Genomic DNA, 23,878 nt, shown 5'->3' with positions numbered 1-23,878 from the left:
TTTAATGATCTAACCAAACTGCAACAATACAATCTTCTCTGAGGCTCACTAAGTCAGTATTCCCACGTTAAAATACACCTCCTGTTCCCTTTGTTTATTTGTGTTTAAATTAAATCAAGCTTTTTCTGGCAATCTCTTATCATGAATTCCCTGCCTGTGCAGCACCTTTTGCTGTATATGATAAGGTTTATTGTTTTTTTTTCTTCCTTAACTGCCCACCTACCAAGGCTGAGCCTGTCCTTTCCACCACTTCTACACAGAAACAACCGACAATTTTAGCTACATGGAGAGCTAAACTATAGAGTACAGGCACTTTATGATGCCTGCCAGGAGACTCAACTTGGCGATACCTTAAAACCCAACAAAATAAAACCACTTTACCTGGATTTGAACCTAAATTTTATTTAAATTTTAGACTGTAGTTTTTGTACTTTATAAAAATTCCAGTTGGTTTACTTTCACATGGTCACTCGTTCAATCCCTACAAATAAATAATCTGTATCAGGTTTAGGGTGAATTCACATTGATTAGTCACTCCCTGTGAAATGGATCTTACTGTAGAGTAAGTCTTGGTTAAAAGTATGGTTAGTGTTAGGTGTTAGTTGTGTCAATCTTTTTGCATGTGTTCTGTGGTTTGTATCATTGCAGACACATCATTATTAGTCCAATGGCTTGTGCACCACAGTAAAAAAAAACCTGTTCTTGAAGCATTCACATCACTCCTGCCCTGACTTGCCAGTGGAGAGATGCTTGAGACATCAGTTTTAAATGTCACAAGAAGGTCAAAAGTCATTAATAGAATTCTAACCCTTTTATTTACTTTTTTCCCACACTTACAATCAAGAATTAGATCAATATCGATTGGCATTATATACTCTAGCTACACAAAATTGTCTAACCAACACATAATGACAACATTAGATGAAAAGTTCTACAATGGCAAACAGATTTAGGCAGTGCTTCACTCGATACATTTGTCTCACTCATGACATTTTTAGCCATCAGACCAGTGAATTAAAACTTTGTTTGATATTGCATAATTAGGCTAAGGGTGAAATGACATGCAGTGCTGTTTCCAAAGCATATTTAACATATATGTGTTTTCAGTGAATTGATATTTTGTAGTGATATTTTGTTGCTAACTTACAGCACCATCTGGGTATATCCATTTTAAAAACAGTTATTGTGGGCAACTGCACATACAGCATGTGAAAGGTTGGTGAACTAAAATGGTGGTTCCCCTGAGGTTGCTTTGTTGTCAGTGATGTTATAACCTGTAGTATGCCTGGCTAAGCTCTCCAAAGTGAGAGCAATGAAGGAGCCGTAAGCCTCAGCCTCATTTACACATGTGCATATTGTACACAACACTGTGCAAACTTTACAAATCACTACTGCTTTATACAGTGTGTGCTTCATTATTCATCCTGGCAGGACAGTTTTTTTTCTGGTACAGTATGTGTCCTAGAGGGTGCAGCTATATTCTTTACTGATTATGACAAGATACTACAGTACCATCTCTTTTTCTGCTATTTCTATATTCTCTTCTTCACATTAATACCTATAGACGATACTTTCGTAGGAGCTCTGATTGCCACATGTACTTCCTTTCTGGGAAGCGATCGGGAATCCTAATGCGCCGGAAGTCCTGGATACATTTCTCTAACTCCTGCTCTGGAGTCATCTTCTCCTTGTTTGCTTTCCTCTTTGCAGCCTCTCGGTCACGCACCCCGAAGGTTCTCACACGGAGCATGTCTGTCTTGCGACGCATCTCTGCCTGCTGCAGCATATGGACTGGCCCTTTGGGCACGGGACGGTCCAGGGTCTGGATGTTGGATCGTCGGCTCACAGGACCACAGATCACGGTTCCTTGAGGGGAACTGGCCTCTGACTGGGACTCAGAGCAGGAAGTAGAGAGGTCATTGAAGGAAGTGCCACTTTCTCCCTCACGCTCACTTTTGTGGCTTTTGCAGCAGCAGTCACAGTGAGAGGACGACCACCGGGAGGGCCCACCTAGAAACAACACACACAAATATATTTGTCAGCCCTCCATACGCAGCAAGATTTCAGTTACAGCACTTTCATGCAGAAAATTGCTGACATATAATGTCCCAGCTGTAACAGTGATAGATTACTGTGTTAATCAAAAGAAACAGTTCTAGTGATCAAGCAAATGCTGACAAATGCATCCATGGCAATTTCAATGTCATATAAGTACATTGTAATCAATATCAGATGTTTGCATATGTATTTAAAGGGTTCTGCTGTAAGAACATGTGAATCCTTTGACATTTAATTACTAATCCAAAAGATCTGATGGGCCGTGCATATTGCTTCCTCTTATAAAGTGAAGCCCAGAGCTCGATGAAGCTATACAGCTCACTGAAAGACCTTTCCCTTTTCCCAAGACACAACTCGTCTCAGACCCACAGCAATCTGCTTTGCTGTCACTGTTTCTAATTAAACCTGTAACCTGACTGCCAAGAGGGTGGTGTATTAGTTTTTTGTTTTGGATCAGCGAGTCGATTTAGCCAGGGAATATGCTTTATATATTTAGGGAGGCAACAAGAAAGCAGGTAAACCAAAAGCATTATTTACATTGGCTAGGGAGGGAACTGTATGAGTGAATGCGTGCACCTGCAGTCTTTGAGGGTGTCCTGTTTTCCTGTATTATAGTTTGAATGAGTACGTACCAGAAGATCTTTGCAGTCCTTTTTCACTACCCCTGCACCTTCTTCTTGTCTCATCTCACTTCCTCCTACACAGCTAATTATGGACTAGAAATGGTGAACAGTACTGCCTGCTGGCTTGTGAAGTGTTCAAGTAAAGATACATGTAGTGCCATTTCCAAAAATAGCTGTGATCTATGATCTCATTTAGATTTGCAAAGAGGTAGAAATATGCACTGTTAAAACAGCGGTCTTCGCTGTATGTAAACAGAAGTATTGAAGAAATAAAATGGACACAGACTCTAAAAACCCCATAATGTTTTTTTTTTCAAATGTGATGAGATGTCATACAGACACAATAGCATGGATGTTTCAAGAGGTGGGGGGCAATCATTTGTCCACTGCCACCCTCCAGCACATGCACCAATTTAAGCTGAACAAAGTTCAGCTGGGATTTTAACCTCTCTGTGCAGACTATAATAATGACCTTATCTCTGGTGTGATGATTGCATTGAGCTGATAGTGAGAGAGTGGCTAACAGCTTTTTAATGGCTAATCCATGAGTAAAGAGGCCAATCAGCACACCAATTTCCCCCACAGAAAATGAATCTCGCTGAATCCAACAGACAGCAATGGGCAAATGGATGCAGGCGTATTAGTGAGCAGCATCAAGAGGAAGGAGGCTGGGTATTGTTCCCAAATGGATGGATGCTGTAGTTCAGAGGGGCAACTTGATTAGAAAACTAGCCAATACCAACTAATAGCAATATAAATATATTATAGCATAGTATAAAGCAGATGACAAACTGAGAAGTACCTGAGTTTTTATTTAGTCTTAGCTGATCTTAACAGAGCAGAGATATATTTGTTTTGTTTTTTTTTGTTTTTTTTTTGTTTGTTTTGTTGTTGTTGTTGTTGTTGTTTTTTGTTTTTTTGCAGTTTCAGAAAAAAAGAAGTAAGAAGAATTATTCAAATGCTTTATTTCCCCGGGAGAACAATATTTTCTTTCTTTTTATAATAATTTTTAACTTTAATGAGCTTTTTAGGACTGTAAGTATCTTGATTAAGTAGTGATGAAGAAAGGCTATTTGAAGCTATCTTCAAACCTTGTTCAGTATTCTAATAACTCAAACTTCTTTCCAAATAATCAGCAGCTCAGGACAATGAAAATTAGAATAAATATTGCCCAGAAAGAATTAAAAATAATTTTGGAGGCTATTTTGAGTTCTGAACAACCAAGAATATTCTGAAAAAAATTGCTTGTACAATAAACTGTCACCTGCACCATAGAAGTCAGCTAAACTATACTGTGGACTGATGAAATTAATATTGAGCATCTCCACCTGGGAGGGATCAATCAGGCTTTGGCTAGGTCGACTGAAAGCCAAATCGACTGAGTTCTCTGACAAACTCCAATGGGTAGGGCGTATTTCATTAGCGGAAGGAAGAATGGCTTCAATTAAATACAAGAAAACTCTGAAAGCAAACATCAATCTGTTTGCAGAAGTGCTGAAGATGAAAAGAGAAAGGCTTTTACAGCAAGATAGTGATCTAAAGCACACACGCTTTTAAACTCACTAGACTCAAGAGGGACAAGCTGGAAATTCTGAGTTCTCCAAACTAAATACCATTAAAAAAATAATAAATAAATAAAGGCTGTTGAACTGGAAGAAAATCCACTAACAAGAACTGAAAGATTCTTAGTTTGCTTTGGAAAGAGTTTACACAAAGAAGTAGTCATGGTGCTGAGACTGAACAAAGGTGCCCAAATTTTTGCTATGCATAATGAATCTAATATTGTTAAGATTTGATGTCGCCTTCGGATCCAAGACTGGAAAAAAAAAAAAAAACCAAGAGCATGATCAGGAAGCACAGTCATTCTCTGCTACATTTAAACAAGTGGGTGTGATACACTTTAGTATCTTTTCAGGGAAGCTATTGATTGTAATGTGTTTTTCTCTGCTCTGTACAGCCTGTCTAAGAGATCATATTTCCTCCACATTAACAGACTAGGGCTGGTCCTCACTCCAAACTTAGGCTGTGTCTGCACTTCTCATAAATAACACAGAGTTGAGCTCTGCATGGAGGCATGCAAGCACGTCTCACGGGGTATTCTCAAACTCCTCTCCATCTCAAACTACAGCGGAAATGTTTGTCCTTGTGCCTGAGAGCAATCAGTTTGGTGGAGATTTGCTTGCAGATTTTAAAAACTCTAAATGGCAGGAAAAATAGGACATGATGGGGACTGAAGGCAGAGTTCTCTGGCAAGCTCAGATGTAAAATGTCAGTGAGTTTCTTACCCAACATTATTAGGGTTTTTCTTTTTCTTCTTTTTTGCTTCTAAACTGACTCATCAGAGGTGTCTGAGGACGACTGCTTTCACGGCAGAGCAGTACAGCACTGCGGTCATGCAATTCATGTAATTTCAGAAAGGCTCTGCACCATTATGTGCTAGAAGTTGAGCAGCAAGGAAAAAAATAAATCTTTCATTTCAAAATCAGACTTCAGTGACCCAAAGTTGTTTGCTTTTCACATCTGAAGCAGTTATATGAACCATGCCCTCAGTCGAAATAAATAAAAAATAACATTTGATCTCAAAACAGTCTGAGTATGACAAAAAAAAAGACTTGAATTTCTGAAATAAACATTTCTCATTTGTTCATTTTACCCAAATGCAACCTAACTCTGTGAGACTGAGCAGTTTGAATGATCTTGAAAGTGCTTCAGGTACAGTAACATTTTCTGGGCAAAGCTTTGGTTTTATAAAACAAACAAAAAAGGGAGAAACAGCTATATTATGTTTCAGACAGAAACAATAAAAAAAATCTGCCTGTATAGAGGAAAACAGGTTGATCGTTAATATTCGTGCAGACGATCAGGGAGGGAGAGCTCATATGAGTGTGGCAATGTTCGGATCTTAGACACTCTCCAGGTCGAATATCCAGCTACGCAAATATGTTTTAGTCTTTCACTGCCTCGGGAGCAGCATAGTTTACATGCTTGTTAGCTCACAAATTAGGCCAGTGTGTCCTTGCAGCAGAAAAGGGGCTTGTCTTGCAAAGGCAGGGACTGTCCTTATAGAGAGAGAGAAATCCATTTCAACAAGATGGTCTTATTTGCTGCAAAATTATTGCTTCAGCAGTTTGTTTCCGGCCGTGTAAAGTAACATCTGTAACATCTGCATATAGTTGAATTTGTCTATTGCAATTTTCTACACCCTGACACCTTGATCCGCTCTCCCAAAACAACTCTCATCAGACTCTCATCATCTCATTGATGAGAGTCTAAGAAAAATTTGTCATAGTAACATGTGGACTCGCAGCAAGAATTACATGACCTAGTTCAAGGTTACAGAGCACGTAGGCTCTCATAGACAGGCCTGGCCCACATTAGCTGCCATCCATGAGGAGAGTGACAGCTTCACTGACTGATTGTTAATGACAAGTGGGCGCAGTCCCCTCCCAAGTCAGAGGGTGGCTGTCCACTAAGTGTCACCCTGACAGAGAGACAAGCAAGCAACACAAACAGATTGAAATGTCTGTCAGCCTCTCCCCTGACCCAGAGCCACACCTTTCCTCTGCACAAGGCCTGATTAAGCAAGATGGAGCTGGGAATAGAAAACAAGGGTTCGGAAGTCTTTGAATAGTTCCTTGTCATCTCCAATGATGCCTCAAGAGACTGAAGAAGAAAAGAGAAGCAATTTGGATCCCTCGCCCCATTGTTAAACAGAGACTTATTAGTCCATGTAAGTGTAAGTATCAGATGCTATGTCTTAGAGACAAACTATTAACTCAATCACACATACACACAGTTCCATGCATCAAAACAAATCATTAAAAAAGTCATAATTTGCAATGGTCATGCCCTGCATTCCAACTCAGGGAATCCCCACATCCTCAGAAAACACTTAGCTGCCTGCAGAGTGAGGAAATTCACACCGAAGAAGCCATTAAGTGTCTCTGGAGGGATCATTAAGGTGTTAGATGTCAGACCCAAGAAGAGCTGTTGTACCTGCTCTCCAACAGCTTCAGGGTGCAGAAATAGCAGAACCAGGGACAAAAATAACTAGTGGTGTTTAATTAATGGCCAAACTGCTCCATTATTTTAATGTGTCTCCTATTTTCCGTAAGGAAAAAATTAGGTTTTCAATTAGTTTTTTGTTTAGACTTTGCTTTAACCTTCAGTTTTCTTTGATGTCAGTGTAAACCCTAAACAAACGCATTTTTACTGAAATTAAATCAAAGGAATTGTGTCTAGAAAGCTTGAATAAGCCAGAATGATGTTCAAAGAATGATTTTTTTCTGCCCAGGTACTCTTAAAGATATGAATGAGATATTCATGGAAACTACATCCGTCGCCAGTCCAAACTCCAACCAGGCTGTGTGGGAGCTCAGTGACAGCACAATCTCTGCCTCCATTGCTCCCGAACAATTGATTACTTTCCCTTGTCTCTCCCTGCTGCTTTGTGGTTATTGTTCAGAAGCTGTTATGGACACACATTATCTCATTCCTAGCTAAACTGATGGCTGTGCAGTTTTATTAACAGGCATAGCTGAAAAGTATTATCATTCTGTCTTTACTGTACACATTTTGACTGGACGCTGCTCTGACAGAGCAAAGATGTAATTGCCTCTGGTGTTTCCAGTCCCAGAGTTCAGTGTTGATTTCCTCTGCCAGTTTGATGTGGAAGCTTGTATATTTAAAGCAGGTTATTTCATCCAAGATGACAGCTAGTTGTAAACCAGTAAACCAAATTAAAGTTTTCTTGCTGTACAGTTTGACTTACAGCTTTAGACTGTCTTGAAAATAGATTGCAGTCTATGTGTCATGTCAGTGGATGCACAGAGACAAGGAGAATTTGGGAGTCTCAGATTGCAGTCAAATTAGCCAACATTATCCCCAGAAATAATTAGCAAAAAGGAGAGTGGCCCCTAGTAGCAACTGGAAGGTTGCAGTTGTTAATCACAAATAATGTTTTCACAGCCAACAAAATACCAACCATTGTGCTATTCTTACTGAATTCCTGATAAATAACTTACTATGACTTTTGGGTATCCTGGTTGTGTGCTGTGGAAGTGAACATCTTTATATTCTTTCAGTAAAGTATTGATTAGGAAAAACCTGGATTAACCACCTGAAATTTTCTAGTTGCAACAAGGATACTGTGACACACATGAAGATTTTCTCCTCGTTTAGATCATTTTGGCTGTAATAAAAGAAAATTGACACAAAGGCCTGGATACTTCAAATGGCTTCATATAGAAGGATATATGTAACCAAGGTGAATGTTACATGAAAGCGAGACCCAAAACATTTCAAATATGATCAAAGCTAGGATGAGACTTTACACCTGGATTCTAATGTTAATTCAAAGTTGAAATCAGATGTTTATTATGGAAATGAACTCCACAGCAATCGTTATTTTTCAGCTGTTTCTTCTCAGAGGGAAAGTTTGTACATCACAAACGCAAACGTTAAACTTAACTTGGAACTTGTATTGGGTTTGCTAAAATTTGTTGGATATTTTCACTTGACAGACTTGTAGAGTTAAATTAGATTTTGGGGGGGGACTCAGCATTTAAGTGCGTACATTGGGCAACTGTAGTTAAGATAATAGAGAGGTCATTCTTTAGTTGGGAGGTTGCTGGTTTGATTCCTGACTTCCCCAGGCTACATATGGAAGTATCCTTGGCTGAGGACATGAATATGGTGCCTTTGCTGCTGTTTAGCAAAATATGGAACAAATCAGCTCTGCATGTTAGGCAGGTTTCAACATGTCCTGTTTTTAGCTTCTATAAATACACTTTTATTCCTTGGCCTTTAATCCGCTCCACCAGGGCAGAGGTTATATTTTCAGTCTTCAACACTACTTTAAACCAGTAAAAATAAAAGGTTGCTAACGTGACAACATTGGATTTTCAGCACCAATCCTCATAGATTTTTGTTTGATTTTCATAGTAGTTCCTTTAAATATACTGAAAAGTTGTGGTTGGCTTCCATTAACATAGTTCACCACAGACAACAAGAGATTGTTCTTTGAACTACAGGAAAGACACAAAGGTCCAAAAAGATGTGATAACTGCCTACTGGCTATCAAGTGTGTTAATGCTGACAAACCTGGAGTCCTTTGAAATATTCAACAATTTGTTCAGATCATTTTGTGACTGGTGAGTAAAACATTTCTTATGATATTACTGTTTAAAACTTATGGTTGTTTTTGTATAGATGTCAGTAATACAATAAAATGGCTGGTTACAGTAACAATAACAAACGTCTGTTGGTGGTTTTTGTGAAGTTCCCATTATTTCTTTTTAGCAGCTCCTTCACAATGGGACCGCAGACTGACATAAGGGCATTTGTTCTGTCCTACTGCCGCTAACGTCGACTCGGTTATTTTTCTAGCCTTGACACTGAGGGTATCAATATAACTGTAGGACATTATCCATAATTTTCTATCAAAAATCAATGGAGAAAACATAAAAAGTTGCACACTTCAACACTGACACTGGTATGATGCAGGGTTTGGTTTCATCGGTAAGCTGATGAGGGAATGAATTTCCTGATATTTAGTGAGGATGATACCACAAAACAAAATATTATGACTATTCACTGTGAGCATTTTTGGAACTGTCCACAATGATGACAATAATCAGTGAAGCTGTAAAAAACAAGTGATGCATTTAAAAGGATAACTGTCATGACTGATGTTCAGGAACTGACAGGCTGGAAGAAAGTCACTCAGTTTGTTTACTGCTCTTTTTACACTCTCAACTAACCATTCTCATTCCATTGAGCTGGTGTTTTTTATGGGTAAATGGATTAAAAAGAAAGCAGTGAAATGTTCTGTTGAAGATGACAACAAGAAGGCACACCATCTGTCAACACACACTCTAAAACATCCATTTGTCTACCTGTTCTAGGCCAGCTGTCCCACATTCAGAACCAGGTTACAGTATTAGTTTTGAAGGTGGATTCCTGTGCTGCTGTGAAACAGGGGCTCTCGTGCCTGTCTGCTTTCAACGTGTCTATCCATCATCCTGACAAGACCTTCTCCCCTCATGTTTGGGATCTATACGGATCTCTTTTCATCCTTACATCATCTGCTCTAATGAAAAGCCAGTCTCTCCGTCTGCTTCCATGTCTTATCACCCCAAATCCACCCCCCTCCTTCGCTTCCTCATACTCATGAACTTCCCTGTCTGATCCTTACTTTAATCTATTTCTGCTCCTGCTCTCTTCTGCTTCTTTCTGCCTCAGTTCTTTCTCCCCATGGCCAGGTCTCATGTAACTTTTACTCCCCCATCCCCTTCTCCTCAGCAGCTCTCTCTCCTCCATCTGCTTGTCTTCATTTCTTTTCACTCTCTCTGTGCTCCTCACATGCATGCAGCTTCTTTTCCTTCATAATGAATACTTTACTATATAACTTCCTCATTTTCTCATCCACCTCCTATATTGTGCAGTGCCCCGGGGATGGGAATAGGGAAGGAGGTGAACACCTCCACCATATGCTGTGCTAAAGGAACATCCAACATAGCTAGGTGGTTTTTGGGGTCAAGGCAAACTTTTGTGATAATTATTCTTTTTTAATGACAATATTAGATAATCATTAGCAAACCATATGTTTTTTCTTCTCAGTCCATCTTATTGCAATTTCACTTTTCACCCACCAACTGGGCTCTCCTCAGCTTTTCTGATGGGGGCTATTAAGAATGATGAACAAAGTGCTTTAATTGGCCATATGGCCCAGATCCTCCTTCCCTCCCTCCCTCCTCCCTCTGCAAAGGAATGAGCCATATTTGCTGCTAATTAAGTTATTTTCTGATTAACCTTTTTGTCTTAAAGTGAAACTGAATCAAGGGAAGGCAGAAATTTCCCTATGATCTTTTAATTTATTTATTTTAACTGCCCACTGGTGTTATATTATTCATAACTCAACGACTGGCATAATCTGAGCAATAAGCCGTGTTTACGCATGACGCATGTGCACTTGAAGTGTAGCAGCATTGTGACTCAACTCCCCTGGGGCTTGTGGGCAAGTCTGCATCTCATCTCGGACCCTTAACATAGGTCTGAAGTCAGCCACTGAAAGGGATGAAAAGATTTAGAGGGAAGAGGCAGGGAGGGGGACTTGCTTCTTTCCCCTCCCTTTCCTTTCATTAGTTTGCATTATATGTTTGTGTTTATTGCTGTGTGAATTATATTTGCTCCTGAAATACCTCCTACTTGTATAGAGTGAGAAATATACTTCACTCACGGTAGAAGATGTACTGTGCGTAATTGGACCAGACCCTGTCATCCGTATAATGACCCATGGAGGACGCAGTCAGGGACGTATTGCAGGCCACAATGTGAAAACCGCACTCTGACAGCATATCGAAAGCTCTCTCCAGGTGTTTGAACTTGAGGTAAAACCTGCATGTGTATCGGTCCGGCGGTCTGTCCGTGTCCCTGTTCTCGTTCAGTGCGTCTCCAAATACTTCTTTGGCCAAGCCGATCCTGCTACTGATGAAAATTCTGGGTAACTTTTTGGCCTTGGAATCAGTGTGACTCTCTCTTCCTCCAGCAGCGCAAGCGCCTCTAAAAGTAACCGTGATATAGCCATATCTCCTGTCCATGGAGAATGACGGGTAAAATCTGTGGTCGCTGCCCTGCGACGCATCATCCAAATCGCTGTAAAACAAGTCATCTGGAAAGAGTTTTGACTCCTCTGCTGACAAAAGTTTGGACAGCTCTGGTAGTTGGAAGTATTCCGCCTCTCTTTTTAACCTTCCTCTCTCTGGAAAGTGGTCAGGCAGGACAACCTGCTTGTCTCTGAGGTAATCCAGCACATAACGAAACAAAAACCCATCTCTGTCAATAAAATAACGTCCTCTGAGGTCCCGGGACAAGTCGTTTGAAGACTCCTTCTTGTTAGAGAACAGCTTCCCAAGTAAGGAATTTGGAAAGCTTGTCAAGGTGGTATAACGAGTGTAATACACCTGCCCACCCACGTTTAACTCGACAACGTCCGATGGAGGATTTTGCACCGAGCCCTGCTCTTTAGCGGGTTGCGTTTTGCAGTTTTCGCTCAGTGCCATTGTTTTTCAAGCTCCTGTTCAAAATCTGAGTCTGCGATCACGGAGTGCAATCATCCCAGAAGTTCATGATGTGCGGCGAAGACACTGCATGGTGCTGATGCGCTCAGAGCCAAAGTGCAGTCTTGATTCAAGCAGAAGTGCTTGCATCCAGCGTCTCATGACAGAACAATCCCAAGGCGCGTCTACAATATCACCCTTAAATCCATGCATAAACAAGCCTGCCCACGATGTATCCTTTTTTAATTGAATCGATTATCAAAACCAGCATCATGTTACACACATTCACTGTAATGGGTCGTTTGTGTGACTTCGAAGAAGTAGGCTATATAATACTCATTTAATTCTGCCACTTCCCACAAAAAAAGAAGAAAAAAAAAACTACAGTTAAAAACAAGTTTGGAAAGATTTGCGCCCGTGCTCTAATTAGTCCACACAAGTCCAAGATAAACTAAAGAATAGTGAAAGTATCTTATCGTTCTGCTACTAAGCGTCGCTCCTGGCTGCTGGGATGCTGAAACATGCTCCGAGGATGCTCACAGGGAGGATGGAAACGGGACTCCGCTGCGCTCCCATTTCTCCAAACTGCTGAGTGCGGAAACGGCTAAACCGGCAGAAGGTTTAAGACAATATTGCTCCAAGCTGTGCCACAGAGAGAGAGGGAGAGAGAAAAACCATCCCGCGAAGTAATGTCTGACATCACCTTAAAGGAAAATGTCATTTTTGGCATACTGATGGGAAGTGCAACGATGCAATCTTTTCCATGATATTCTGCTCTGGCCACGGGCGGTGTACAGCTGGCGATGAGGATTCAGGGCTAATGGAGTTTTAACATTCTAGCGCCGCAGATTTTAATCCCTCCCTCTGATTCCTCGCAGAAGCTTTGCGCGTTCATATTTAACGCTTTTAGCTGACGCGCTTATCCCCCGAGACGGGTGAAAGGTTAGGAGTCAGTGTCTCGCTCAAAAAACTCATCTTCTTTGATAACACGCCACCACAGCTGGTGAACGCCTAAACTGCTCTTCCATCTAGTATCACATTAAAAAATCAATAAAGAAAGCAAAAATTAAACAGGCAGTTTAGCTCCTCTTGAACCTTGAGACACCAGTGACTTCTTTTACCCTGCAACTTGGATATGAAAAACGATCCCTTCCACATCGATTTTATTTAAACGAGTGGATTCTTATTTCAGCACTGCGGACATAAAACTGCTTCATTTACTCTGATAAAAACTTCAATATAAGACACTATTGGTTTACTCATTCTGCATCAAATGCATACTGACTATAGGTTTCTGTGCACTTTTATAATGAACTCACTCACTAGTGGATTATCTTATATGAATATATAGGGGGGAGCAGGGATTTGGGACTAATGTCTATAGGGCCTGCTCAGTAAATTTGTCATAGAGTCAGCAGCATAGACAAGTGTGAAACCAAGTGCAGTAAGGTGGAAAATCCACTTTGGATAAAGTGAGATGCAAGGCTGAAGTCAAGGAATGACAATCCCTGTCATCACTTGCAGTGTTGTGTATGCAGTTGTTGTGTATGCAGTTTTATGTGGTGCACAAACTAGGATATAATGTGATGTGGCAACAAAACTGAAGTTGGACTTATTTGTTCTATAATTCTACTTCCCACATCCCATGGAGCTGCCAGCTTGACACCTGTCCATGTTTCAAGTTCTCTTTTGTCAGCTGTGCAGTTGGTTTGATTTTTGTCTGTGTGTTTTGGAGATATTTTATAATAAATCAGGGCCTTTATTGCTATGTTGCTGAGAGAATTTGTCGATGAACGGAGAGTACCCTTGACTCATGGTTTTTTGAGGAGGCATCGGTCACGCTTTACCCTGTAAATTCAGAGTGTATTGTGTTGTAGAGGGGTTGCTAAGCAGCCGCAGGGGACTGAGTGGGATTCAAACAGTGGGGATTTAGTGCTACGGCTAGCTCACTGGTCTCTTCTTTTTCTGCATTGCAAGGTTTGTGCTGCTTACATTATGAATGGTAATGTTTTGTGGACTGTGTGACCATAACATGAAAGTGCATGAAAGTTACCTCCATTAAACCACACCACTAATCACAAATTCACATTCCCTTGTTGTTGGACTTGAATAACTGCAGGATTTGCTTGGGAATGATTCTCTTCACCAGAGTGCTATAAAGTCCATTTCTTATTCATCTCATTCGTCTTCCCATTAGAGACAATTTCCCTGCCTCCTGTCGTCACTTTATTTGCTGCTCATGCGCAACTCCCAGGTTAGTTTCTATCTTTTGGAAGGGGTTGAATTTCATGCAACTTCAGCATGAATAATGTAAGACAATATGACTCCCAGCTGAGCGTGAATGAAGAAATCTGTATGTGCTGGAACATTAAATTGTCTGCTGTGGTTTTGCAAGCTCTCGAATTATGACCTGTGGTATAGCTTGAGTAAAAGACATCTTGAAACTGCCCTTTTTAAATATTACATGCAAAATATATCTTTATTAGAAGCATAAAAATTAGTTTTTGGTAATCATGCTGATGAAATGTTCACCAGTGCTTTTACAAATCCATTATCCAAACATTTTTGTTTGTTTTTGGAAACATACAGTCAACTGAATGCATGTTTTTCACATCCAAAACTAAATAATGCAGCTGCTGTGCAGCACTGAAAAAAACAAATATGACAGACCTCTTTGCAGAGTGACTATCTCTACATGCAGCCTGCTTTGTCCTGTTTCTGCTTCTCCCACTCACTTTTCATGCATTCATATTTCCGGATAAATGAGGCAGAAATGTGAATTTCCATGTTTTGAGAAAAAGCTACTGTGTATTTTGCAGTTTTTGCCCAACAAGCTACAGTTTTGGTTGAATATCTAGATTTAGTTTATTTAAATTACTCATTGGAGATGTCCTATGATAACAGAAAACGGAATAATCCAATAACAATATGTTATTTATCAATATATTTATTTGTGGGACAGTGACTATTCTCTTGAGCTCCTGGGGAACAAGGCACTATGTAGATGAACAAGGAAATTGTTTCTCAACATATTAGTTATTCATTTTAATGAGTTTGTCTAGTAAGAAAATGCATATTTGATAAAATATGCTCAATAGAATTTCATTACATCAAACAAATAAAGAAATAATTTAATTAAATAACAGATTTTTTACTGAATAAAGCTGAATTTTAAAAATGCTTGAGTTTTGTGAAATGCAATATTTTCTGATTGTTGTGTTTCCGTTATTGCATGTGGTTTTTTTTATGTTTTCTATTTATGCAACGTCACCATATTTTCAGTTTTGTTTCTTTTTGTTTCATTTTTCGGTGCAGTCGAATTTAGCCAAATAGAATAATAATCTAAAAACACACACTCCCACACATACAAATACATACATACACACACCCCTTAGGAAAACGTGTAGTTACTAGGAGTGCCCAGCAGGCGGCAGCGCTGCTTGTTGTAAACAGGTCAGCCATGGGGCTACCTTGCCTTGATCTCCATTTTGTGTGTTTTCCTTGAGGTTAGTGTCTACTTTCCTAATGGCTAGCAACGTAGCTTCAGCAGTGTGACATTTTGCATTTCTACTGACAGCAAAGTCGAACTGGAAGACCGAAAAGAGATAGAACACACTCACAGTTATGTTTTCTTATTTTATTTCTTTTAATCTAGCCATGTAGCGACCACACGACAAAGGAGAAATAAGGTTAACAGGATCAGTCAGCGTGTTGTGAACTGCCACTTTCAACCAAAACAATGTTGAATGATGACCTGTGGACACATATCATCAGCCAGCCATTTCAAGGGTAAATATGCGAATTTATTTATACTTGTTATCTGGGGTCAGATGCATAAAATCACTGATGGCAAAATATGCATTTGCAATTGCTGTGTTAGCCAAGGGGCTAATGACAGTGTCAACGACATTCGAGCGAAACGTAGCTACTTTAACTCTTAGCTACATTGCCCCCTAGCATGCTAGCAGTTAGAAAAAAGCTAACGATAGGTTGCATAGGACATATTTAGACAACCTTTATTAATATTTGCGTGCGATTTGTGGTCAAATCAGTGTAATGTGTTTTGATTTTAATCTGTGTGTAACGTTTAAGCATGGCTGTCGGGAGCGCTGGTGTGGGTATTTTGCAAGCAAGCTAATGTCAGCTAGCCATGTTCAGCTTCGTTAACTGTCAAGCGTGCTGGGCGGGGGTTGTCTTTAATTCACTATTCAGCCATGGTCGTGGAGGGACCACTGAACGTGCTTAGCTAGTGGGCAGAAACCTGGGGTCCAAAAGGATCTAGAGGCCCCTGGCTTTGCGCCTGTTTCATAGGATTGTTAATACTATTCGCTGGAAAGTCAGTCAGAGAAACAAAAACAAAAGAGATGCATAACTTAAAGCTAACTTTAAAAATATACGAAATGGTTTGTGGATTGTGTCGAAGTAGCAAAATGAGTCACAATATTTTAAAGGAAAAATACTCTATAATCAAAACACAACTTTACCCCTTTAAAACCTGCCATAGAAAAATTCCGCCAGAGCATATTTTTTACATTTTGCATTTTTTAGTGTCGTTTTTGTTAGCATACATCAATACAACCCTTATATTCCATATCTGTATGAATTAAGTACATACTAACTAAATAAATTGCAGTAAACAAAAAAAAAGGCAGTTTATTTTACACAGTTTTCCAAAATGGAGAGGTGCCAAAGCTTTATCCCTCAAAATTGTAAGCATAAAAAAGTTGGACAGTCTTTACAAACCACACAAAATTTATTTTAAGTTTTTTCATGACCTAGTTTTTACAAACAGTATTATAAACAAAATAAAAAGCACAATTTGCAGCTCAACAGCTTGTACATCACAATAAGTTATTTACAGAAGTCTAATCAAATCTCTAAGTGATCCTTACTGACATATATATCTTTGTATAAGACTAAATTCATCCATAAAAAAAAAAAAAAAAAACAGTTGTTATGACTGTATTGAAACTTTAGAACAGATTGCCCCAAAATTTAAATTCTATATATGTATAAACTATTTTTAAAATAAATTACATATCAAATCAGCCATAAATAATACAGTAAGTAAATACAGAAAGACACAACTGGAAATGAGGTAAGTGGAAGAGGTCAGTTGTCAGGTTCATCTTTACCTTTCTGGCTGACATTACAATGCTGGAACTGTGGGACTCAATGCTGCAGCTTTTGTTTGATGGAAGCCAACTTCTTCTCCCTCTGCATTCCTCCAGGGTACAGGGGGCTTTAGGGAAGCAGGAGACCTCCATTTTCTCCTTAACAACATCTTCATCACTGCACACAGGAAAATGCACAAAATACCGCTAATTATTATCTTAATGTCATGCTGATGCTGTGTTAGATGTTGTCAGCATGACATTGAGATAATAATTAGTGGTATTTTTTGCATTTTCCTAGCTTTTCTGTAACTAAAAAACAAAATATTACTTGATGAATATATAGGCCTACAACAGATCAGATGAAGTCGTCTTTAACTCCACTGTTGGCAGAATTTGGATCCGATCAGACCCGGTCTTCATCCGACACTGTAATCAGCTGATAGCTCTGCACTAGGTGTAAGACTGTTTGGTGGGTCCAGGTATTTACTGGTGTGGAAGTGTGTAAAGAGTGTGTGGTAAGTGTCTGGTATGTATGGGCTGTGTGTTTTTGTAAAATAATTAAAAATCCAACAAGAGAGTGAATGCCAGGCCGACCTCAAACTAAAGTAACTTTTGCTATCCAAGGCTCTATCCATGAAGCCACTATATCGAAATCCTTCTGTTAGTTTAGGTGCCAGCACCCTGCATTGGTTCAACTTGAAACCCTTGTAAACTGGCTCACAGTTTGGTGTTCAGAGTCCTGCATGTCTGATTATCTACCTTTTAGTGTGTTTAAATAAGTCTTTCTTTAATCATTTTCTTTTCTCCCCAAAATAAAAAGATGGATCAAGGTGGAGTGAAGAAGATAACATACAGAAGAGATGACCATCTAAGCAAACTGGTCTACACCGAAAGTCCTGAAGAGGGAGGTCTGTTGAAAGTGGCTCCTCACATTGCCGTCTCTGTCACATCTGCCACTTCTACTGTTCTTCCATCCAGCCCATTAATGCAGCCCGGACAGGTGACTAACGGCCTCAGCAACAGCCCACTTCCAGAGGAGCTCACCTCGACTCCTGCCTTCGTAGGCTCTTTGGTAGACAGTTCAGAGCCCAGGGGTCCAACCAAAGATCAGCAGCAGCAGTTTCTTCAGACACAGACTTCCAGTGCTTTTGGGCGTCAAAATTTGCCACAGTTGGACGCCAGTATTGCAGACCTTACACAATCCTCCATGGATTCACTTATTGGGGGGTCAGATCCTAACTTCTTTGCCATGAAAACAGAGGATTTCTCCATGGATAAAGGAGAGCAGGACCCCATTGATCTTGGCTTTGAACATATTGGTAAAGATGTGGACATGAACCAGAAACTGTTTAATGACACCACTCTGGACCTGCTTCATGACTTTGACATTACTGGGTCCCCTTCAGATTTTTATGTAGGGGATGATGCTTTTCTGTCAACTCTGGCGGATGATTCTTTGCTTGTAGACGGGGACACGAGAGGGGCATCTGAGCGGGATATGAAATCTTCTGTGGTTGAGAGCAGTAACACCATTGGGGCAGTCTCTGTTGCTCCAAATGGCAGCAATGTGACAAGTCCAGATCAATCCAGCTCAAGCTCAGCCACAACAGCATCTTTAACACCTTCAACCACTTTGTCTACAGTGGTGAAAAAAGAGAAAGAAGATGGCTTCATTCAACTCTGCACTCCAGGTGTGATCAAACAGGAGAAGACATCTGCAGGTCACAGTTATTGCCAAATGAGTGGCACATCATCCTCAGACATGCCAGGCACACGCCCTATCTCCATCTGTGGTGTTGCCACTTCAGGAGGGCAGAGCTTCCACTTTGGGGTCAACCCCAGAAACAATGAAGCTCAGCAGCAGAAGGATCAGAAGCCAGTGTCCAGTCTGTACCTCCCAGTAGCAGCCATTGGTGGGGCCTGGAACAGAAGCCAGAGTGCTGGGGACAACTCTGCAATCCACAGGGCCAGTGACACCTTTTCGAGCTCTCCTTCCTACTCCATCAACTTTGCCAGGTGAGTAACTTAAGCAGTAGCCAGCTGGTGTGACCTTTCATTTCACTCACACTCACTTTAATGGATGGAATAAGTTGGTTGACATTTTTGACAACAGCTATTTTATAATCTCCTACATCATCAGGCATCTGTTGTCATATTGCTACTTCTAATTTTTGACAGATACATGTTGCCTCTAGAATATTTTAATTTATTCTTTTCTTGAGTTTGATACCCAGACATAAACTAATGTCTTAAAAGAAATAGTTATTTTTAAATCAGTGAGGTGTTTGGCAGAAGTTAATTTATTAAAAGATAAATGGTTGAGTTGATGCAATAGTCCTTTATATCTCTTGGTAAGATGAAGAAAAGTCATCTCAATAAAGTTTATTGCAATGTTGTTGCCCCAGATGAACTCCTGTTACTGGTAGTAAATTGAGAGATGTCACTGTGAAATGACAACCGCACTAGTCATTGGAGAGTGCTCACCAACAGTTGATGTATTTAAACTGTTGGCTGCTGTTTGTATAGCTTTATCGTTCAGCTTCTCATAACCTCATGCATGGAAATGTTTCAGCGTTAGAATTTAGGAGTCTTTAAATGCACATGTTGCCTGTTTGCAGTAAAATAAGAATCAGAAATGAAAGTTGTGAGCATCTTTTTTGTATTTTATTTTTTGTTTTGTTTTGTTTTTTTTTCTTTTCATTTTTTATTCACCAAATTATTATTCATTCCTGAAAATAATAGTTGGTTTCAGTTCAGTTTTTGTTTATAGTAAAGCTCAGACAGGCTTTGTTATCTTGTTTCATAAAAGGGACATTGGTGACTTTGGTTAACCGGTCTCACGAAGGTGGTTATCGGCTGTTGGCTGAATTTCCAGTTTATGAGTTCTTACAGAAACAGCCAGTCTCTTCTAGTGTCATCAGATAAAATACATGATAGCACATTGTTGAAATGTTGTGTATGTGTGCACATATCCCAGAGGCATTATGTTGGAGTAAAGAAAAGTGTGCGTGTCTGCGTTTTGGGGGTGGGGGGAATTCTGTGGGAACTGTGACAATCATGGTTGATGTTTTTTGTTTGTTTTTACACCTGTTTCTTGCAGCTTTGGCTTATGACCTTACAGCCTAGGGCAAAATAAAGCCATTCTAACGATAGAAAAATACCTGAGTTAACCATTAGTAAAGCAGCTTCATGAGACAGACGTACTGACTTCTAAGCACTAAGATCTAGTGAAAAGTTGTGCTGTTAAAAAGGGGATTTCCACCTGTATCCAAGTCCGTCAGATGACTTTGGCCTGAGCCCAAGGATTATCTGGAAGCTTATGGTATGCCCCTATTCCGTGATCAACAGCTTTCACTTTAATTTATTATTCCTATCCAGAGCAATTATCTCTCTTGCTTTTAAATTTAACAGTCTATTAGCACTGCTTTGCTTCTCAGTAGGGGTTTATGAAGTTGTCTTAGGCATATCATCCAGCTGTGCCATACCAAAAATAAAGCTGAGATCTGCACTGTTGTCCTTTTCAAGTAGTTGCATCCACAGGAAGCAGCAGATGCACATCATTCAACAACAAAAATAAATGAATTAAGGCTTTAACGCATTGCTCATTTCTGTACTGTAAGTTATCAGTTTTGGTGTTTGTGGGTTGGTGAAAATGTCTCATTGTTCTATTTCTCTTTTAGTAATTTGAATCTTAATTTCTGCCTTGAACTCTACTGAGTGTCACAGTGTTTACATGGCACATGGTCCAACAAAGTTTCTTTTGTATTGTTATTGCTTTGCTGTCTTGTGAAGTGTTATGCGCTCCGTTGTGAATGTGGCTCTAAGGCCCATTCATAAATGGTGGTATGACAGAATCAAACTTCATAGAGACACTCTTGTTTGTGTTTCACGCCTGTCTGATTTAGTATCTAATAGACAGTGATCAGCTCAGGGACTGGCACGCAGGAGTGCATCATGTCAACAAGGGCAATGTTTTGGTGGTGTTTGCATTGCTTGTGCAAATTATCTTCAGTTCCACCTTCTAAACCATCAGACATTTGTCCCTTTGCTTTGTGACCAGGAACAGATGGGTTGTGACACGAGATACACCTCATCTTCATTTCACACGCAGCTCTAATCACCCTGTCTTTGTGTTTTGAAGAGGTGTGTGTGTTTAAGCTTAGGATTATGTCTTTGCATTTGGTGTGAGGGCAAATTATTTTGCGTAGTTGTCTGGTTGTTTGGTCTGCCAAGCTTATCAGGGTGTAAGCTTAGCATTTCTCTGTGTGTATATGTGTGTACAACCAGAGGGAGTTTGTTTTCATGCAGTTCTTGTTCAGCTCATCCTGTGTGACATTTAGTGGCTTGAAATTGGCTCAGCACTGGGCTGTGGTTCTGTGGGCGTTAAACGGTTTCCATCAGGCCGTCTCTTCAATTTCTCACGCAACGGTGCCACTACAGCTTCCTGCTAATACTTTTGCACCGAGCACCTTGCATGGCACTGAATAGTTGACCTGCCATAACCCCAGAGTTTGCTGCAGGTATTTGTGCAGTGACCTCCACGATCTGCAAGGGCTAATGATCTTAGACCATGTGTGTTTTAAAGGTCCATAATGTACTAGTCATGGACATTTAAAACAGTCCGTTTTACAGTCACACCTGGTCTCACAGTCTGACTCGGATACAGCTTGTTGACACATAAAGAAAAATGCTTCACCTTCAGAAATGTCAGCCTTGTTGCTATTTTGGGAAATACACACCCTCATCTTGTGATAACTGGTTTGACCATGTGAGATGAGATGACCACCTAAGTATATTAGATAAAGGAAACTCACAGAATCATGCTTTTTATAAGGCATATTTGTTATTTTTATTTTATTTTTTTCTATTTTTATTGGAGCACTTGTTGGGATGTGTATGGAAAACCATGCAAAACTGTTAACCTGTGTAAGAGTAATTTGTACCAAATTTTAAGCTCCAGGACAAACTGTGGTGCAGGGAGTTTTTGCGTTACGCATATTCACTGTAATGACCCGCTGATGATAATGATGCTGCCAGTGTCAGCTGCCAATTTACATTCTGCTCTTCATTCATGATCCATCTCTCCGCAGTGAGGACTTGAGTCCCTTACCACTTTTAAGCTGCCGTTGCCCATTCACAAATGAAGCCACTTTATCCCTCACCGATGTGTCCTTTCACAAATCATTATGGCACTGTGGAATCAGAGGTGTGGCATTAACTCTGCATTGTTTGTGTGTAGTGACATATAAAATGTGTGTTATTTCCCTAACCAGTTAACTTAGCCATAAGTAGCACAGGGTGACATGCACAATGAGCACATGATGTAAAAATATTTAGACTTATTGCATTGTAGTGTGTACGATTCAGTGCTAATTGTTTGTGCTTTTAAATTCTCCTGCCTAGTAGTTGCATACATCATGTGTCATCATCACAACTTCACATTCTCATAGTGCTGCCTTCATGCATGAAAACACAAATGAGGTGGGCACGTTCTGCTCCTGTGCCAGATCAGAGATGGGTCAACATTGGAAATTATTCTGCAGATGTTGTAAGTTACCTAGCCGCTATACCCTTCTCACATATCCGACAGATATTTTTAATTAGTATCCATAGATAACTAGTCAAATTCATCACAGAGACTATATTACAAACTAGGAACAATAGCTTGGCGGGGTAACTTAAGGTTCAGCCCTGGGTTTCCAGTACCACAAAGCTGGCTCAGTTCTTAATGGATTTTGTCACCGTGGCAACTTATGCTGGAAAAATAACCAACTCTGTAGCAGGTTTAGTTCTAAGATAAGGGATGAATACAGGTGAAAGAACCCCTTTGTGACCAGTCTGTTCTCTTCGAAAATGGAAAAAAAAAAGCAGAAGTGCTTTGATAATGAGTTTTTTCAAACTCTGACTAGATTCAGAGGCCAACTGCACTGTTTGTCTTGCACTTATCTTGATCATTATGAGATATAGGTCATCAGAAGGGAATGATTGTCTCATAAAGTAGATGCTGATTACTATAAAGTTTGTTCCCGCAGACGTTTTAAGATCTGCAGATAACAATAATTTCGTTCAGCAGTCTCTGAGTTATACAAGATTTTCACCTGTGTTTTCCTGCAGTGTGTCTGTGGAGTGTAACAAACTCACCACATTGCATCAAAATACATGTTTTCAGAATTAGTTCAAATTACCGAACAGCTTCAATCCTTTTTATTTGATTTTCTTAAATAGTCTTAGTGGCAGAAACAAACTTGGAAATTTGCAATAAATCCACAGACTGGTTTGAATCACTTTTAAGTTTGTTGACAATGTGCAAAGATGATTTAAAACAGACAATGTTGCACCTGACAGAATTAAGCCTGATGAAACTTTGTCATGCTTTTCACACTCATTTAATAGTAACACATTACTGAAAGATTTTCATCTTATCTTCTTATCTCAATGATATGTTTTTTTCTTCTATTCAGACAATAGGATGTTTTAACATACCTAACTTGTTTTGGCTGTCACCTGCAGCCTTTCTCAGAAATGTCCGCTGATGCATTGCTGACGCGTTTACTGATGTGTTGCTGACGTGTTATCACGAGGGGCATACATGCTCTCACACACCTGAGACCACCACATGGTGGAGGGCGTGGCCTTCCCAGCAGATCTGACAGGTTGCTGGGACGGTCACACCGCTGGAAAATAGCTGAAAACGCATCAGCAACACGTCAGCATACATTTCAACCGAAACATGTCAGGTATGTTACAACATCCTACTATTATTGTCTGAATAGAAGAAAAATCCCTTATAACATTCAAAAAATTTTTGATTTACTCACTTTAATGATGTGACAGTGATATTGCAAAGTTTCCATATGTAAATGATTGTGGCGCACTGCACGGTCCATATGAACACAAAGTCTAAAGGTGTGTCCCAATTCTGGGTCTGCACACTTCGAAGTGCGGATTCGTCACCTACATACGTCATCGTGATGCTTCAAGCACTGTCCCAATTCAGAGTATTTATCGATTTGAATCAATT

General features: G+C 39.9%; 2 protein-coding genes across 3 annotated transcripts in view; one reads left to right on the top strand and one right to left on the bottom strand.

The window, feature by feature from the left end:
* Positions 1-809: 809 nt before the first annotated feature.
* On the bottom strand, positions 810-12,523 carry LOC121642595 (BTB/POZ domain-containing protein KCTD16-like). The gene is made up of 2 exons (XM_041989353.1): positions 10,921-12,523; positions 810-2,010 (listed from the first exon to the last, which is right to left on the bottom strand). Exons 1-2 carry the CDS (start codon positions 11,741-11,743, stop codon positions 1,559-1,561), a joined length of 1,275 nt encoding a protein of 424 aa, XP_041845287.1. The 5' UTR covers positions 11,744-12,523; the 3' UTR covers positions 810-1,558.
* A 2,706-nt stretch (positions 12,524-15,229) lies between these two features.
* The window catches only part of nr3c1 (nuclear receptor subfamily 3, group C, member 1 (glucocorticoid receptor)), a 29,667-nt gene continuing 21,018 nt past the window's right edge, over positions 15,230-23,878 (top strand). Inside the window, exons 1-2 of one of the 2 annotated variants that reach the window (XM_041990225.1) lie at positions 15,230-15,529; positions 17,678-18,873. In XM_041990225.1, the coding sequence (XP_041846159.1) occupies positions 17,678-18,873 (1,196 nt within the window). In that variant the 5' untranslated portion in view covers positions 15,230-15,529. The remainder of the gene's footprint in view (positions 15,530-17,677; positions 18,874-23,878) is intronic. The other variant, XM_041990227.1, reaches the window with a different exon arrangement.

This window comes from Melanotaenia boesemani, chromosome 7, assembly GCF_017639745.1.
Source record: "Melanotaenia boesemani isolate fMelBoe1 chromosome 7, fMelBoe1.pri, whole genome shotgun sequence".
Lineage (NCBI taxonomy): Eukaryota > Metazoa > Chordata > Actinopteri > Atheriniformes > Melanotaeniidae > Melanotaenia > Melanotaenia boesemani.
Note: the sequence above shows the minus strand (reverse complement) of the source record. Positions and strands in the feature narration are given on the sequence as shown.